The following is a 19673-nucleotide window of genomic DNA, read 5'->3' as shown; positions in this document are numbered from 1 at the left end:
GAGCAAAACTCTGTCTCAAAAAAAAAAAAAAAACAGTCTAATGGATTAATAAGAGTAGCCCTTTCTTCCTTTAAAATGCTGAATTTTTTGGACGTTTGTGTGCTTCAGTTGTAAAGGCCAAGTTGTTAAAATAACTGAAGGAGGCCGGGCACAGTGGTTCACACCTGTAATCCCAGCACTTTGGGAGACCGAGGCGGGGCAGATCACTTGAGGTCAGGAGTTCCAGACCAACCTGGCCAACAGGGCAAAACCCCATCTCTACTAAAAATATAAAAATTAGCTGGGTGTGCTAGCGCACATCTGTAATCCCAGCTACTCAGGTGGCTGAAGCAGAATTGCTTGAACCAGGAGGTGTAGGTTGTAATGAGCCAAGATTGTGCCATTGCACTCCAGCATGGGTGACAGAACGAGACTCAATAAATAAATAAATAATCAGTCTGCCTATCTCTGAAAGAGAGAAGACATTGCTGAAAACGGAGAGGGGGAACTTTCATGCCTACCTGCTTGTCTGTCTGGTCCCTCTCCCTTTTTCTTTGCACATGTTCTTGAGGCTACAAATTATTCTATGCTTTTTTTTCCTCCTTTACTCTCTTCAGCTACCTTTGGTATCTATTTCGCCCATTTTCCTCTTTCATTAGTTAGGTTGAGCCATATTAAATAACAGTTTTTTTAGGTCAAAACTGGTTGAATATCAGTAGTTCCATGTAGTTCAACCTAATAATACCATTGAAAGGAGAGGAGGGAGGAAGACATAGAATAACTTAAAATATATAACAAGGGCTTGAAAACTTATACATAAAATTTGAGTATTTTAAAGCATTTTTTCATAGTTAATACTTGTATATTACTGAGATGTGACAGTATTTACTGTCCTCCTAATTTTTTTTTGTTTTCCCCCCTTTTTCTTTTTAGCCAAGTCTGAAACTAGCTGGGAATCTCCCAAACAAATAAAAAAGAAGAAAAAAGCCAGACGAGAAACGTGAAATTTTTTTTCCTGAATTGGACATGTGTTTGCGAACACTGTCTTGAAGATTATGCTGTTTATGCAATAATTTGTGAACATGTACAGAGTTTTATATAAATTTAAACCAATTTTTAAAACAAAACTGCGGACACAACTACCATAAAAATGGAATAAAAAGAAAGTTAATTTATGAAATTAAGAGGTCAGCAGAATATACTCAGTGATGGAAGACACTTGGGAAAGTCTTTTTAATTGAACAAGAATGATCTTAATTTAAGAATATTATCCTGGTTTTACAACAGTGCCCTGTTTACAACAGATTGTGCCCTATCTCATCTGCAGCCGAGGAATAAAGGATTCTGATTAGAAAGAGGGTTGCCTACAAATTAGTAAGCAATTCCTTGGATCTTATGCACAGAACTTGTAACATTTGAATCTGTTTTATGCTTAAATCAAAGTGCTTTGATCAAATGCATAACCTGCCATATCTTTAAATATTTGTTGGTAGCAATTTGTATTAAAGAAATCACAAGTGCAAATAAAGTCATTTATCATTTGTTTAACTAAACTGTCATGGTTTAGTTTACAATTTTTAAAAAGTTCTTAAAATACTGAAAATGCAGTTGACACTTGTATGGCTTATGAAGTTATTTTTGATAGTCTTACATTACTTGAATTGTTCAAAGTACAGTATATTTTAAATTAAGAAAAGTGAACTATATGTATTTGTTTTATACATTTAAGGCTTGGACTCATAAATAATGCTGTTGTTTATGATTTGAAAACTTTCAGGCAAAATCCAATTTACATTTTTCCTTTCCCTAGCAATTACTTTTTTCCAGCTTCAATTCTTCTTAGTTACTAGTACTTTTTTGACTTTAAAAATGAAACCATTCACAAACTTTTGGTATATGATGGAGAATGAAAAACTAGAGTCAGACAGCTTTAATTGACATTGTCAAGACCTCCAGTTATCAGGAATACATTTTTTTACTGCCTTAACCTGTAGTGTGTAGAATATGCATCAATTTCTTGAAGGGGATTCGTGTTTTTATAAGAATTTTCATGTAATTATTGCAATTGTGGTCAAATAAGGAACGTTTCCTGCTTGAAATTATATTGATTTAAATGATGTGTGAGATGTTTCACCATTTCAGGCACTGTGTAATTCTCTTGTAAAAAACTGGCAGGTATCTTTGTAACTATGAATAGTGCATGCTCAGCCATGTACACTGTAAATAGCCTTTACCAAATGTGTTTGACAAGGACCATAATTAACATCATTTAGTGAATTGTGATAAAGAAAAAAAAAGCCATGATTTATTCGATGTGATTGGCTTAATTGTTTTATGTGGCGCCAAGAATGAAACTGTTTAACAGCTGTAACCAATGGTACTGATCTTATCTATCCAATGTTGTCGTTATATTTGATTGTGGTTCAATAGTATTGCGTTGTCAGACTAGGAAAGCTAAAGAAAGAAAATGGTTTTAGTTTTGCTGAAGACTGGCCTTATTAATGGACAGCTTTCCTAACAAGTGATTATTAACTTTTATCAGGTGTTAACATCTGTTTCAGGAACATGGCAGTATGTTTACATGTCAGAAGTTTTGTTTAATTCTATGGTATTTCTAAATTGACTTGTTTAAATAAATTCAGCAAATGGATAGCATTGTTTTTTATTTGCTTCAATATGGGGTTAGATAGTAACTAAAGAGCCAAGGATGGACTTCTTCAAATGACTTTATTCTGTTAGCTTTACATAGGTGTTGGAGGAGTCCTAAGGTGTCAGCACTTTGTAAAGGTACCACAAAGGAGAATTTGGTAGGGAATCTAATTTTAGAATGTGCCAAATGGTGTGTGCTCAACAATATAATTGAACTCTCTCAACTCTACCTCACCATTTCTTTATCTTAAAATTCTGTTGGCTATGTCAAACATTGACTTTATTTCTGCAGCCGAGTATCTCCCCATTCAACCACCTATGCCAGATGTTAAAGACATCAGATGTTTTTGAGAAGTGTCTTGTGGAGATGCAGAGATGCATTGCTAAGCTGAGGTGGATCCAGTGTAGAGATAACCTCTGTTTCTTCTTTGCGGCTCAAGAGCTAGGACTTGGACTTTATGTTTTAAGAGATGGCAGCTGACTGGGTGTGGTGGCTCACGCCTGTAATCCCAACACTTTGGGAGGCCAAGGCAGGTGGATCACGAGGTTAGGAGTTCAAGACCAGCCTGACCAAGATGGTGAAACCCCTGTCTCTACCATTTAAAAAAATATGAAAAAATTAGCTGGGCATGGTGCTGAGCACCTGTAATCCACGCCACTCGGGAGGCTGAGGGAGAGAATTGCTTGAATCTGGGAGGTGGAGGTTGCAGTGAGCAGGGATCGTACCACTGCACTCCAGCCTGGGCAAAAGAGTGAGACTTCGTCTCAAAAAGAAAAGATGGCAGCTATATAAATGATAAAATTAATTACATTCTCTTTCATGCATGAGGTGCAAAATCTGTCACAATTAAGATATTTTAATTACCCTTTACCTTGATTCATAGATCTTTATGTGACATAAAAAGAGTTTCTGGGCCCAGCACAGTGGCACGCCTGTAATCCTAGCACTTTGGGAGGCCAAGGCGGGTGGATCACTTCAGGAGTTCAAAACCAACCTGGCCAACATGGTGAAACCCCGTCTCTACTAAAAATGCAAAAATTAGACGGGTGAGGTGGTAGGCACCTGTAATTCCAGCTACTAGGGAGGCTGAGGCTGGAGAATCGCCTGAGCCCGGGGAGTAGAGGATGCAGTGAGCCAATATTTTGCCACTGCACTCGACAGAGCGAGACTCCATCTCAAAAGAAAAACAACAGTTTCTGGGACCTGAACAGGAACTTCGGTTTCCATCATCAATTCAGAAAGCACTAAAATGTAGGTGGTGATTCAGGGAGGAGCAGGGGGAGAGAGCCTGTTCTCTGGTGGCTTGAATAAGATGCTTCCAGAACTAGTAGGGAAATAACTAACCTCTTCAGGCTTTATGAGGCCTGGAGGGGAACCTTGCTTATGTTAGCTAGTAAGGCATCCTAGAGAAGCCACTCAAAAGGCTCCTTAATCCTGCCTGTCTCCACAAACATACTGAAAATCTTTCCCTACTCTGGGGCAGAGTGTAGTGGTTTAGGGTTTCTCCAGACTGGAATCCTACCTATCTGCACCTCAATTGAGCAAAACAACAGTTGAGAGAGTCCAAAAAAAAAAAAAAGTATTAAAATGTGATTAATGTAATTTACCATGTTGTGCATGCATTTTATTGGGGAGGAGAGGTCAGAATAATTCACCCAAATCTAATCATCTTATTTCATAGGCTAATCTGGTTTATATTTGCATTAAAGATACTGGAGGGCAATATTTAACTACAGAGTTTAGTTTTTCTTAATTAAAAAGTCTTCTATTATAGTGTAAAATATCTTTTAAAATTTAGAGTTTTAGGTTTAAGATGTCTAGTAGATATCTTAAGATTTTCCTGTAAACTCATTGCACAAACTGGAATTACTTTCCAAAAGACTTAGGGAATGCAAATATGTTATTTGTAAGATGCATTGAGTATTGTAAATAAAACAAGCCATTTTTGATTTGTTTAAATTGTTCGTTACAGTTCTCTTATGGGAAGGGACTTTGTCAGTTATTTTGCATCTTAAGCTAGTCTAAAGGCAATTACTTGTTGCTGAAAATGCTGCTGTTTGTGACACACAATGTTCTCTACAGAAAACATCTATTTCATGTCATTTTAGTAGTAGATGTAACTGCCTGCCACAGGTGCAATATGTTATTTGTATCGGCCTTTTCAGTTAAGGGAATTAGACTGAAGCCTGGTATTATGCATTAGTTTGTATGTATGAGTTTGGCTATGTCCCCAAACAATAGCTGCTTGTACAAGATAGAAGTTTGTTTCTCAGCTGGGCACGGTGGCTCATGCCTGTAATCTAAGCTCTTTGGGAGACCAACACAGGAGGATTGCTTGAGCCTAGGAGTTCAAAACCAGCCTGAGAAATTAGTGAGACCCCTATCTTGACCAAAAAAAAAAAATGTTTCTCTTGCATATAAAATTCTGGGAAGGCAATCCAGAGCCCATATGATATGCAGGGTCGGGGATCCAGGTTCTGTCTGTATTTTTCCTCCCCATTCTCAACCTGTGGCTTTTTTTTTTTTTTTATGGAGTTTCGCTCTTGTTGCCCAGGCTGGAGTGCAATGATTCCATCTCAGCTCACCGTAACCTCTACCTCCTGGGTTTAAGCGATTGTCCTGCCTCCGCCTCCCAAGTAGCTGGGATCACAGACATGTGCCACCACGCCTGACTAATTTTGTGTTTTTAGTAGAGACGGGGTTTCTCCATGTTGGTCAGGCTGGTCTCAAACTCCGGACCACAGGTGATCCACCCACCTCAGCCTCCCAAAGTGCTGGAATTACAGGCATAAGCTACCATGCCCGGCCCAGATTGGAGTGGAGTGGCATAGTTCTAGCTCATTTCAGCCTGGAACGCCTAGGCTCAAGCTATAGTCTCCCATTTTAACCTCAGCCTCCAGAGTACCTGGGACTACAGACCTACACACCTCCATGCCTGGCTAATTTTTTTTGTTTATTGTTGGTAGAGATGAGGTTATTGCTGTTACCCAGGCTGGCCTTGAACTCCTGGGCTTAAGTGATCCTCCTGCCTTGGCCTCCCAAAGTGCTAGGATTATAGGTGTGAGCCACTACACTGGACCACCATGTGGCTTTCAATTCTTACTTGAAGACAGCTGCTCCAGCTAGAAACTTCCTATAAGCATTTGAGTCGGCTGGAAGAGGGATTACCACCCCCACCCCAAGAACACTTCCTAGAAGTTCTACACACTACATAAACTGAAAAAAGTTTTTTTTTTCCAAGACGGAGTTTCACTCTTGTTACCCAGGCTGGAGTGCTATGGCACGATCTCGGCTCACCACAACCTCCACCTCCTGGGTTCAGGCAATTCTCCTGCCTCAGCCTCCCGAGTAGCTGGGACTACAGGTACACACCACCATGCCCAGCCAATTTTTTGTATTTTTAGTAGAGACGGGGTTTCACCATGTTGACCAGGATGGTCTCGATCTCTTGACCTCGTGATCCATCTGCCTCAGCCTCCCAAAGTGCTGGGATTACAGGCGTGAGCCACCACGCCGGCCATAAACTGAAATTTCAAACAGTTGCTGGGTCCCGCTAGCCATGCAGCTAGATGGGAAGTCATATTCTGTCTGGGTTCTCATGGGCCAAATTAACATCTTGGGATTCTGTTACTAAGGAAGAAGAGAATTAGACAATAGGCACCTCTAAGAGTCTCTGTCAGAGTTGACATACATTGTGTATCTCCTGCACCAAAGCATCATTTTTGAGGTCAAGTGTTTTTCCAACTGAGCAGAAATGTGGAAGGCTGTTCAGTGCTGCTTAGTGTAGCAGCTAATATTCCAACTTCTATATGATAATTTTTTTTCTAGAGACAGGGTCTCACTGTTTCCCAGGCTGGTCTCCAATTCCTGGGTTCAAGCAGTCCTCCCACCTCAGCCTACTAAATACTGCGGTTACAGGCATGACCCACTGTGCCCAGTCTATATATAATAGATTTTAGAAGAAATTGCTGCTGTTCATGACTGCTTTAAATTCTAGAGACAGGCTGAGAGAAACTTAGTAGCCTGCCTGTGCATACTGCTAGTACAGATTCTAACAAGTTGTAAGAGAATCACCCTGGTATATAAAGTAATCTTTTAAAACATGGAAAAGGCATTACTATTGTTCTAATCTTCCTGAGTACTCTAACAGGACAATGATTTCTAACCCTAGCTTCACGACATGTATATAGCGTGTTGTAAGATGTTTGCCAGCTAATAGTTACAGTACTGAAGCTTGCGAATAAGTTAATTGAGAAAACTTTTAGCAGGTTCAAGGTTATCCCATGACAGTAGCATTCTTATTTGTATATATGTGCTTTTTTTTATTTGTATCAAGGCATTTAAAATGAATATATGTAACATGTACCTAAGTTTTAAAGCATAATAAAATGAACACATCTGAAACCACCATTCTGCTCAAGAAATAGAACATTACTTAAGAAATAGAAGTTTACAAGGGGATAATGGGAACCAGCTTGACTTGTTGTCTGGTAACAGGATTAGCGGGGGAAGGCTTGGATGAAAATGACTCTTTCAAAGTGCCTCACCTGGCATAGGTCCTTTTTGGTACCAACAGAGGCTTACAGTCCCAGGAAACATCTAGCCTGGTCTCAGAAAGGTTTCATGGCAACTTCATTGCCACTCCTTCCTCAAGACATTTCACTGATATGTTGGGAAAGTGTTTTAATAACTACACATGGGCACAATGACTATGAATGTGAATGATGCCCCAAGCTGTATAGTGCACAACTCTACATGGCAGCCTTTCCATGAGAAAGGCAGATAGATCACACGATAGATGTCTTTTTTTTTTTCAAGTTCAGTTATTTATTAATCAGTGTAATCACCAATAGATTACATTAACATGATTTCATGCATTTAGAGAAGAAATATTTCCTGGTTCAGTGGAAAATTGTGCGGATGGCTTCTAGAAGACCTTCATTTTAAAGCAGCTTTACATTCCATTTAGAAATCTGGACGTTCTTTCTTCAGTTTGCTGTAATCCACATTCACTGAGTAGAACTTGTATTGATCATTGGGACCCAGTTTGTTCCAGGGCTCTGGGTTATTCTTTTTGTCCCAACAAACATCTGGATTGAACAATGCCAAACGCAAGAGATACAGGGTTGCTCCACCACCTCCAGCTCCAGTAAATACAAAGAGGGGGATCAAGCTCGGATGCTTCTTGGCCTGACCTAAGATGTGGCGGAGCATGTTTGCAGCAGAGACCTCAGATTGGAAAGAAGAAAATGAGCCCAGCCACCAGGCCCCGGACTAAGTAGTATCTGCACTGACACTGTCTTTTTTTTTTTTTTTTTTGAGATGGATTCTTGCTCCGTCACCCAAGCTAGAATGCAATGGTGCAATCATGGCTCACTGCAACCTCCACCTCCCAGGTTCAAGTGATTCTTCTGCTTCAGTCTCTTGAGTAGTTGGGCGTCACCATACCCAGCTAATATTTGTATATTTAGTAGAGACAGGGTTTCACCATGTTGGTCAGGCTGGTCTCAAACTCCTGACCTCAGGTAATCCACCCACCTCAGCCTTCCAAAGCTCTGGGATTACAGGTGTGAGCCACTGTGCCCAGCCATAGATGTCATTTCTAGGCAGCTTTCCCAGTCAGAAAAGCAGCAAGTGTCCTGTAGGCACTTTGAGGGTTCCTGTGAGGTTTGTTCTGGGGCTGGAGACTCTTGACAGACACCAAAGGAGGTCTGTGGCAAACAGCAAGAGCTATTATTAGTAACAGGATAGTGAGATTACCAGTAATTTTTTTTCTTTTTCTTTTTTTTTTTTTTTTTGAGATGGAGTCTCGCTCTTGTCACCCAGACTGGAGTGCAATGGTGTGATCTCCACTCACTGCAACCTCCACCTCTCAGGTTCCAGTGATTCTGCTGCCTCAGCCTCCTAAGTAGCTGGGATTACAGTTGCCTGCCACCACACCTGGCTAATTTTTTTGTATTTTTAGTAGACACAGGGTTTCACCACGTTGACCAGGTTGGTCTCGAATTCCTGGCCTCAAGTTATCCGCCTGCCTCAGCCTCCCAAAGTGCTGGGATTACAAGCGTGAGCCACCATGCCCAGCCTTTTTTTTTTTTCTTTTTGAAACGAAGTCTCGCTCTGTTGCTCAGGCTGGAGTGCAGTGGCATGATCTTGGCTCATTGCAACCTCTGTCTCCCGGATTCAAGTGATCTTCCCGCCTCAGCCTCCAGAGTAGCTAGAATTACAGGCACACGCCACCACACTTGGCTAATTTTTTGTATTTTTAGTAGAGATGGGGTTTCGCCATGTTGGCCAGGCTGATCTCAAACTTCTGACCTCAAATGATCCATCCACCTCAGCCTCCCAAAGTGCTGGGATTACAGGCATGAGCCACTGGGCCCGGCTGTGTTTTTTAAGACAGGATCTCCCTCTGTCTACCAGACTGGAGTACAATGGCACAATCACTGCTCACTGCAGCCTCAAACTCCTGGGCTCAAGTGATCCTCCTGCCTCAGCCTCCTTAAGTAGCTGGCACTACAGGCACCACCACCACCGCACCAGGATAATTATGTTTTTTTATACAAATGGGGTCTTGCTTTGTTGCCCAGGCTGGTCCCAAACTTCTGGGCTCAAGCAATCTGCCCACCTCAGCCTCACAAACTGCTGAGATTAATAGACGTAAGCCACTGTGCCAGGCCTGAAATTTTTTAAAAATACCTCAAAGATCATGAAAATAAATAATTTACACCCAGGCACAGGTGGGTCACACCTATAATCCCAGCACTTTGGGAGGCAAAGTCAGGCGGATCACAAGGTCAAGAAATAGGAACAGCCTGGCCAACACTGTGAAACTCCATCTCTACTAAAAATACAAAAATTAGCCAGGTGTGGCAGCAGGTACTTGTAGTTCCAGCTACTCAGGAGGCAGAGGCAGGAGAATCACTTGAACCTGGGAGGCAAAGGTTGCCATGAGCTAAGATCGAGCCACTGCACTCCAGCCTGGCTACAGAGTGAGACTCTGTCCCCCAAAAAAAAAAAAAAACCAGGCGCGGTGGCTCGCGCCTGTAATCCCAGCACTTTTGGGAGGCCAAGGCGGGTGGATCAGGAGGTCAAGAGATTAAGACCATCCTGGTCAACATGGTCAAACCCCATCTCTACTAAAAATACAAAAAATTCGCTGGGCTTGGTGGCGCAAGCCTGTAATCCCAGCTACTCAGGAGGCTGAGGCAGGAGAATTGCCTGAACCCAGGAGGCGGAGGTTGCGGTGAGCCGAGATCGCGCCATTGCACTCCAGCCTGGGTAACAAGAGCGAAATTCCGTCTCAAAAAAAAAAAAGACAAAAAACTTTAAAGATAATACAGGAAACTATATGTATAACCTAGGGGTCAGGGAGATAATATTTTTTTCTTTAAGCTCTCTTGAACTTGAAGGAAGCCTGGGCGCGGTGGCTCACGCCTATAATCCCAGCACTTAGGGAGGCTGAGGTGGGTGGATAACAAGGTCAAAAGATCGAGACCATCCTGGTCAACAAGGTGAAACCCCGTCTCTACTAAAAATACAAAAATTAGCTGGGCATGGTGACGCGTGCCTGTAGTCCAAGCTACTCGGGAGGCTGAGGCAGGAGAATTGCCTGAACCCAGGAGGCGGAGGTTGCGGTGAGCCGAGATCGCACCATTGCACTCCAGTCTGGGTAACAACAGCGAAACTCCCTCCGTCTCAAAAAATAAAAAAATAAAAAAACTTGAAGGAGAGAGATTCTTAACCAAGACTGGAAACCCAGAAGAGCTATAAAAGAAAAGATGGGGCCAGGCATGGTAGCTCATGCCTGTAATCCCAGCACTTTGCCGAGGCAAGTGGATTATGGTATCAGGAGTTCGAGACCAGCCCTGGCAACATGACAAAACCCTGTCTCTACTAAAAATACAAATTAGCTAGGTGTGGTGGCATGCACCTGTAGTCTCAGCTACTCAGGAGGCTGAGGCATGAGAATTACTTGAACCCAGGAGGTGGAGGTTACGGTGAGTCAAGAGCATGCCACTGCACTCCAGCCTTGGTGACAGAGTGAGACTCTATCTTAAAAAAAAGAAAAAGAAAAAGAAAGACAAGAAAAGACGGATATATTTGGTTGTATACAATTATTTTTAATTTTTATTGTGTTTTGGTTTTGTGTTTTTTTTTTTTTTTTTTTTTTTCTTTTTTTGAGAGGTAGTCCCACTCTGTTGCCCAGGCTGGAGTGTAGTAGCACAATCTCGGATCACTGCCACCTCTGCCTCCCAGGTTCAGGCCAATTCTCCTGCCTCAGCCTCCCGAGTACCTGGGATTACAGGTTCCCACCACCACATCCAGCTAATTTCTGTATTTTTAGTAGAGACGGGGTTTCACCATATTGACCAAGCTGGTCTCGAACTCCTAACCTCAAGTGATCCACCCACCTTGGCTTCCCAAAATGCTGAAATTATAGGCGTGAGCCACCACATCTGGCCACTTTTTGTTTGTTTTTTTTTTTTTTTGGAGACAAAGTTTTGCTCTTGTTGCCCAGGCCAGAGTGCAATAGCACGATCTCAGCTCACTGCAACCTCTGCCTCCCAGGTTCAAAGGATTCTCCTGACTCAGCCTCCGGAGTAGCTGAGATTACAGGTGCCCGCCACCACACCCATCTAATTTTTTGTATTTTTAGTAGAGGCAGGGTTTCACCATGTTGACCAGACTGGTCTTGAAATCCTGACCTTAGGTGATCTACCAGCCTGACCAACATCGTGAAACCCCATTTCTACTAAAACAAAAAGAATTAGCCAAGCATGGTGGCGCATGCCTGTAATTTTAGCTACTTGGGAGGCTGAGGCAGGAGAATCAATTGAACCCAGGAGGCAGAGGTTGCAATGAGCCAAGATCATGCCATTGCACTCCAACCTGGGTAACAAAGTGAGATTCCGTCTCAAAAAAGAAAAAAGTAACAAGCCAGCACAGTGGCTCACACCTGAAATCCAAGCACTTTGGGAGGCAGAGGCGGGTGGATCACTTGAGCCCAGGAGTTCAAACCCATCTCTACCATAATCAAATAAAATTTACTTTATTATTTATTAAATAAATAATAAAATTAAATTTAAAAGTAGTCAGGGATGGTGGCTCATGCCTGTGGTCCCAGCTCCTTGGGAGGCTAAGGCAGAAGGATTGCTTGAATCTTGAGCTCAAGGCTGCAGTGAGCTATGATCACCCCCAGTGCACTCCAGCCTGGGCGACAAAGCAAGACCAGGACTCAAGAAAAAAAGGAAAGAAAGAAAAGAAAAGGTAATAGGCCAGGTGGGGTGGTTCACGCCTGTGATCTCAGTACTTTAGGAGGCCAAGGCAGGCAGGTCATGAGGTGAGGAGTTTGAGACCAGCCTGGCCAACATAGTGAAACCATGTTCCATGCGGGAAACGAGTGAGGGAAAAGACACTATACTTTTAAGGGTAAACAGCCTTCATCCCAAGTATATGGCAATACAGATATAATAAGCAAATCATTTAATAAGCAAATTGCAATGGGAAGGGAAGAAGGGAAATTTTATATATATATATATATGTATATGTATATATTTACACGCATACAGATTATGGAGGATTCATCACCAGACTGGGAAGCAATAGCGTGGGCTCCTGAGTTAGCCACCTATCTGTGCACAGACCAGGAGAGGTCTCATGAAGCTTCAGGGAGGTCTGGGACCCTAGCTCCTTCTGTAACAAGTTGTTTGCATGAGGTCCGGTCACAAGGGCCCTTCACAACTGGGCTCAAGGAATACAAAAAGATCAACTCGTTTTTCCAATTGTCTGTTGTTTTCCAATAACTCACATACAGGAATAGATTGCAATACAGATTTCTCTGAAACAGTGCGGGATGAATGCCTCAAGAGGCTCACACAACCTGTTCCAGGGTTTGGTGACCATTTTTTGTGTCCATGTTCAATTGAGTTCAAATTTAATACTAAACTTTTCCTCCACAACTCATCTTTACTAAAAATACAAAAATTAGCTGGGTGTTGTGGTACACGCCTTTAGTCCCAGCTACTCAGGAGGCTGAGGCAGGAGAATCGTTTGAACCCAGGAGCAGGAGGTTGCAGTAAGCTGAAATTGCACCACTGCACTCCAGCTTGGGTAACAGAGAGAGAGAGAGAGGAGGAGGAGGAGGCGGAGGCGGGGAAGGAGAGAGAGGAGGGGAAGGAGGAGGAAGGGGAGGAAGAGGAGGAAGAGGAGAAGGAGGAGGAGGGGGGAGGAGGAGGAGGAGGGGTAGGAGAAGGAGGGAGAGAGGGAGGGAGGGAGAAAAGGTAAAAAGAAAAAGCTTAAGGAGAAATCTGAAACCACCACAAGGTGGCGACTTGAACATGGGCCATTCTCTCCACCACCGCATCCCCCTCACTACCATTTTCCAAATAAGGAAAATTCAGGCTACAAATTGAGCACCAATTTAAGTTGCACAGCTGACAAGTGGCAGAAACAGTATTTGAAGCCAAGTCCCCCGTCCCCGAGTTCAGAGCTCTTTTCACTCTCCTGATGGCTGTTTGGCCATGTGCAGATGCTCCTGCATGCTGTCTGGATACGTATTTGTGAATATTTGCCTATGTTTTTCTCTGAGGATCTCTCTCTATCTCCTTGCACCTTTGTGTCTCTCTGCCTCTCTGTTTATTGCTGTCCTTCTGTGTGTCTTTCCCTTTCTCTTATTCTAATCACTGTCTCCACTTCCCCAGCCCCCAAATTCATGTTCTCTTTTCTCTCCCCCGCCACCAGTGACTGGACTAAACATGCATTTGAAATATAATAGTCTAAGAACGCATTTAAGTTGTTTACTAAAATAGAAGGATTTTATTTGTTGTATTTAAATCAATTACTTCTGGTTTATAAATAATTATTGCACAGAACTAGTATATGGTTTCCATTATATCATATATTATATCACTCTTCTTCAGTGAGGTGCTACTATTATTCCCATTTTACAGATGAGAAAACCATGAAGTTAAGTATCTTCCCAGGATTGAGGAAGCTGACTAAGACACTATGGAGTATATCTCTTTTTTTTTTTTTTTTTTGAGACAATCTTGCTGTTACCCAGGCTGGACTGCCCTGGCAGCATCTCAGCTCACTGCAACCTCCACCTCCCAGATTCAAGAGATTCTCATGTCTCAGCCTCCCGAGTAGCTGGGACTACAGGCACCTGCCACCATGCCTGGCTACTTTTCATATTTTTTAGTACTGATGGGGTTTTGCCATGTTGGCCAGGCTAGTCTCCAACTTCTGACCTCAAGTTATCCACCCCCTTGGCCTCCCAATGTGCTGGGGTACAGGCATGAGCCACGTCAGCCAGCCCTCATTTTGTATTTAAAAGAAATTAAGAAGGGCCGGGCATGGTGGCTCACACCTGTAATCTCAGCACTTTGGGAGGCCAAGGTGGGCAGATCACCTGAGGTCAAGAGTTCGAGACCAGCCTGACCAGCATGGAGAAACCCCATCTCAACTAAAAATACCAAAATTTAGCCAGGCATGGTGGCACCTGCCTGTCATCCTAGCTACTCTGGAGGCTGAGGCAGGAGAATTGCTTGAACCTGGGAGGTGGAGGTTGCAGTGAGCCAAGATCATGCCATTCATTGCACTCCAGCCTGGGTGACAAGAGCAAAACACTGTCTCAAAAAAAAAAAAAAAAAAGAAGAAAGGAGATAGAAGCTGCGCTCAGTGGCTCACGCCTGTAATCCCAGCACTTTGGGAGGCCGAGGCGGGTGGATCACAAGGTCAGGAGCTCGAGGCCAGCCTGGCCAACATAGTGAAAACCCGTCTCCACTAAAAATACAAAAATTAACCAGGCTTGGTGGCATGTGCCTGTAGTTCCAGCTACTCGGGAGTCTGAGTCAGGAGAATTGCTTGAACCCAGGAGGTGGAGGATGCAGTGAGCTGAGATGGCGCCACTGAACTACAGCCTGGAGACAGACCGAGACTCAGTCTCCAAAAAAAAAAAAAGGGGGAGATAGAATTCATACAGATCAAAATCTTGAGTTTAATAACACTGTAGGAATGCTCAGTGAAGAACAGTTCAGCGACAAACTATATCAAATATGACTTTCTTCACATTTATTATCATGTTTGCATATTTTAATTTAATCCTTTGGATTGGCAATGCATCCATGTGCTTCAAAATTTAAAATCTATCAAAGAAAATACAATAAATATGTCTTCCTCTCTTTTTCTCTTTTTAAAAATTTTCTTTTCGCTAATCTTGCTCTTTCTGTCTTCCTCTCAACACTATGTCCCCTCCACACTAGCAAATAATGTTACTAATTTCTTATACATTATTCCAGAGATATTTTATTCAAATGTAAGGAGACAGAAACTGAGTATGTGAGTGCATATTTTACTTATTCTCCATGATTTTATTTATTTATTTGAGACAGGGTCTCACTCTGTCACCGAGACTGGAGTGCAGTGGCAGGATCTCAGCTCACTACAACCTCTGCCTCCTAGGCTCAGGTAATTCTGTCTCAGCCTCCTGAGTAGCTGGGATTACAGGCACATGTACATGCCACTACTACCCAACTAGTTTTGTATTTTTAGTAGAGACGGGGTTTCACCATGTTGGCCAGGCTGGTCCCAAACTCCTGATGTCAAGCATTCGGCTTTCCAAAGTGCTAGGGTTACAGGCATGTTCAGACTAGTCCTCCTCTTTTTTTTTTTTTTTTTTTGAGACAACCTTTTGCTGTGTCACCCAGGCTGGAGTGCAATGATACAATATTGACTCACTGCAACCTCCACCTCCCAGGTTCAAGCAGTTCTCCTGCCTCAGCCTCCTGAGTAGCTGGGATTACAGGCGTGAACCACCACAACCTGGCTAATTTTTGTATTTTTAGTAGAGATGGGGTTTTACCATATTGTTCAGGCTAGTCTCGAACTCCCAACCTCAGGTGATCTATCCTCCTCAGCTACCCAAAGTGCTAGAATTACAAACGTGAGCCACCATGCCTGGCCTTAGCCCCTTTTTTAAACAAATGTTAGTATGTTATAAAAAGTATTCTGCACATTGCTTTTGTCACCAATATTACATTTTGGAGATCTTCTTTTTTTAAGAGACGGGGTTTCATCATGTTGGCCAAGGTGGTCTTAATCTCCTGACCACGTGATCCACCCAGCCTCGGCCTCCCAAAGTGCTGAGATTACAGGTGTGAGCTACCATGCCCAGCCTTATCTTGGAGATCTTTTTATATCACTGCATGAAGAGCTTCATCACCCCCTTTTTCTTTTCTTTTTTTTTTTTTTGAGACAGAGTCTCACTCTGTCGCCAGGCTGGAGTCCAGTTGCACAGTCTCAGCTCACTGCAATCTCTACCTCCTGGGTTCAAGCAATTCTCCTGCCTTAACCTCCCGAGTAGCTGGGACTACTGGTGCCCGACACCATGCCCAGCTAATTTTTGTATTTTTAGTAAAGACAGGGTTTCACCGTGTTGGTCAGTATGGTTTTAATCTCTTGACCTTGTGATCCACCCACCTCAGCCTCTCAAAGTGCTGGGATTACAGGCATGAGCCACTGAACTAGACTTTTTTTTCTTTTCTTTTTTTGAGATGGAGTCTTGCTCTGTCACCCAGGCTAGAGAGCAGTGGCATGAGCTCAGCTCACTGCAAGCTCTGCCTCCCAGGTTCAAGAATTTTCCTTCCTCAGTCTCCCAAGTAACTGGCCAGGCTGGTCTCAAACTCATGACCTTGTGATTTCCCTGCCTCAGCCTCCTAAAGTGCTGGGATTACAAGCGTGAGCCACTGTGTTTGGCTTTTTTTTTTTTTTTTTTTTTTTTTTTGAGAGAGAGAGAGACTCTAGAGTTTCCCAGGCTGGAGTGCAGTGGCACGATCTCGGCTCATTGCTGCCTCTGTCTCCTGGGTTCAAGCGATTCTCCTGCTTCAGCTTCCCAAGTAGCTGGGACTACAGGTGCCCACCATGACACCTGGCTAATTTTTTTGAATTTTTAGTAGAGATGGGGTTTCACTGTGTCAGCCAGGCTGGTCTCCAACTCCTGACCTCAGGTGATCTGCCTGCCTCAGTCTCCCAAAGTGCTGGGATTACAGGCATGAGCCACCACGCCCAGCCCCATCACCCCTTTTTATCACGGCATTATGCCTCATTAAATGAATATACTGTAATTTACTCAACCAGTTCCTATTGGTGAACATTTAGGTTTACACAATATTTCTGCATTACAAGCAATGCCACGATGAGTAATAATCCACCTGTTAGTTTTCTTCATGTGTGAGTATAGCTGAAGATAAAGTACTCGGTCATAGACTTGCTGAGTCAAATGCTATCAGCATGTGTAAGTTTGAAAATATTACCAAATTTCTTGGGAGTTTGTACCACCTGCAAGAATATCTGATCTCTCACACTCTAGCCTCTATAGCATATTATCAAACTTCATCTTTGTTAGTAATGAAGTTGGTGTTTTTCTCGTTATGAGTATCTTTTCCTATGTTTGAGTTATTTTTATTTATTTATTTTTTTAGACGGAGTTTCGCTCTTGTTACCCAGGCTGGAGTGCAATGGCACATTCTTGGCTCACCACAACCTCCGCCTCCTGAGTTCAAACGATTCTCCTGTCTCAGCCTCCAAGTAGCTGGGATTACAAGCACGCGCCACCATGCCCGGCTAATTTTTTTTTGTATTTAGTAGAGACGGGGTTTCACTATGTTGGCCAGGATGGTCTCGATCTCTTGACCTCGTGATCCACCCACCTTGGCCTCCCAAAGTGCTGAGATTACAGGCGTGAGCCACCGCGCCCGACCTGTTTGAGTTATTTACGTTTCTGTCTGTTCATATACTTTGCTGTTTTTCTATCTGTTGATCTTTTCTTATCAATTTTTTTTTTTTTTGAGACGGAGTTTCACTCTTGTTACCCAGGCTGGAGTGCAATGGCGCGATCTCGGCCCACCGCAACCTCTGCCTCCTGGGTTCAGGAAATTCTCCTGCCTCAGCCTCCTGAGTAGCTGGGATTACAGGCACGCGCCACCATGCCCAGCTAATTTTTTGTATTTTTAGTAGAGGGGGATTTCACCATGTTGACTAGGATGGTCTCGATCTCTTGACCTCGTGATCCACCCACCTCGGCCTCCCAAAGTGCTGGAATTACAGGCTTGAGCCACCGCGCCTGGCCCCAATTTTTTATCTATTAAGGAAATTATGGGCTGAGTGTGGTGGTTCATGCCTGTAGTCCAAGCACTTTGGGAGGCCGAGACTGGTGGATCACCAGGAGTTCGAGATCAGCCTGTCCAACATGGTGAAATTCTGTCTCAATAAAATTTTAATTTAAAAAGAAAATAGTCTTTTTGTTATGAATTATTGCTATGTTCCTATGTTTGTTTTGGCCTTAACTTTATTATTTTTATTTGTTTGTTTTTTTGAGACAGAGTCTCGCTCTTGTTGCCCAGGCTGGAGTGCAGCAGCGCAATGATCTCGGCTCACTGCAACCTCCACTTCCTGGGTTCAAGTGATTCTCTGCCTCAGTTTCCCAAGTACTGGGATTACAGGCGCCTGCCACCACGCCTAATTTTTTTTTGTATTTTTAATAGAGACAGGGTTTCACCATGTTAGCCAGGCTGGTCTTGAACTCCTGACCTCATGATCCACCAGCCTCGGCCTCCCAAAGTGCTGGGATTACAGGCGTGAGCCACTGTGCCCGGCCTGGAAATGTTTTCTCAGATATCAAACTTAGGGAAATATGTTTTTTGAAGAATCTTTACAGAAATTCGTGATGGTAGCTGGGGCTCTCATGTTACACTAGACCTTTAATGCTGCGAACTTGGGACCACTAAAGATAACTCTACCTGATGCTATGTGTCTCAACTGTCTCTGAAAGCCTCTTTTGCATAATTGTCCACAATATGCTAAGTTCTAAGAGAGTAGTATAGAGTGTTACAAAGCTACATTCCCGAAAAGGGAATCAGAATTTATATCCAACGTTTATTAGCCAATCATTCATTTCTTTGGGGCTATAAAACTTGAAAGGGAAGAATGACCAAGTAACTTTTTTTTTTGAGATGGAGTTTTGCTGTTGTTGCCCAGGCTGGAGTGCAATGGCACGATCTCAGCTCACCACAACCTCTGCCTCCTAGGTTCAAGCGATTCTCCTGCCTCAGCCTCCTGAGTAGCTGGGATTACAAATGCATGCTGCCATGCCCGGCTAATTTTATATTTTTAGTAGAAATGGCATTTCACCATGTTGGCCAGAATTGTCTCAATCTCCTGACTTCGTGATCCACCTGCCTCGGCCTCCCAAAGTGCTGGGATTACAGATGTGAACCCTTGTGCCCGACCCCCAAGTAACATTTTTAAAGAGGAAATTGGGATAGTAATGAGGACATTTAAAATCGCTCACTCTGTCCTTCTTGTTTCAACCAGTGTCTCAGTTGAGATTTGTTGAATACTTACTGTAAAAAGCACAAGACTGTAGTCCCAACTACTCGGGAGGCTGAGTCAAGAGAATTGCTTGAACCCAGAAGGCAGAGGTTGCGGTGAGCCATTGCTCTCCAGTCTGGGTAACAACAGTGAAACTCCTTATCAAAAAAAAAAAAAAAAAAAAAGCACAAGACTAAACCTTCTCTGAAGGAAAAAGGAAGGTGAACCCAGCAAGGCTTAGATCTGCTGCCAGGAATTTATTCTAAACATAGTACTGGATAAAACAGCCTGCCTTTTGAGTTTACCACTGTATCTCTGGCACCCATAACTAGCCTGGTGCAGGTCCTCAAAATATATTTATTTTGCCAGGCACAGCGGCTCACACCTGTAATTCCAGCACTTTGGGAGGCCAAGGTAGGTGGATCCCTTGAGGTCCAGAGTTCAAGACCAGCCTAACCAACATGGTAAAATCCCATCTCTACTAAAAATACAAAAGTTAGCCGGGCATGGTGGTGCATGCCTGTAATCCCAGCTACTCAGGAAGCTGAGGCAGGAGAATCACTTAAACCCAGGAGGCAGAGGTTTTAGTGAGCTGAGATTATGCCATTGCATTACAGCCTAGGCAACAAGAGCGAAACTCTGTCTCAAAAAAGAAAAAAAAATTATTTAATGAGAA

The 19673-nt window shown here is 43.1% G+C and overlaps 1 protein-coding gene and 1 pseudogene across 8 annotated transcripts in view; one reads left to right on the top strand and one right to left on the bottom strand.

Annotated features, from left to right (window-relative positions):
- MTDH (metadherin) overlaps positions 1-4588 on the top strand; it is a 76239-nt gene extending 71651 nt beyond the window's left edge. For 6 of the 8 annotated variants that reach the window (XM_078353490.1, XM_035277589.3, XM_035277585.3 and 3 more), the window contains one exon: positions 913-4588. In XM_078353490.1, coding sequence (XP_078209616.1) covers positions 913-983 — 71 coding nt within the window. In that variant the 3' untranslated portion in view covers positions 984-4588. The remainder of the gene's footprint in view (positions 1-912) is intronic. The other 2 variants (XM_035277590.3, XM_035277587.3) reach the window with 1 other exon arrangement.
- A 2876-nt stretch (positions 4589-7464) lies between these two features.
- On the bottom strand, positions 7465-7927 carry LOC108591148 (cytochrome c oxidase subunit NDUFA4 pseudogene; annotated as a pseudogene).
- Positions 7928-19673: the final 11746 nt, after the last annotated feature.

Source organism: Callithrix jacchus, chromosome 16 (assembly GCF_049354715.1).
Source record: "Callithrix jacchus isolate 240 chromosome 16, calJac240_pri, whole genome shotgun sequence".
NCBI classification, from domain to species: Eukaryota; Metazoa; Chordata; class Mammalia; order Primates; family Cebidae; genus Callithrix; species Callithrix jacchus.
This window is presented reverse-complemented; position numbering and strand designations above follow the sequence as displayed.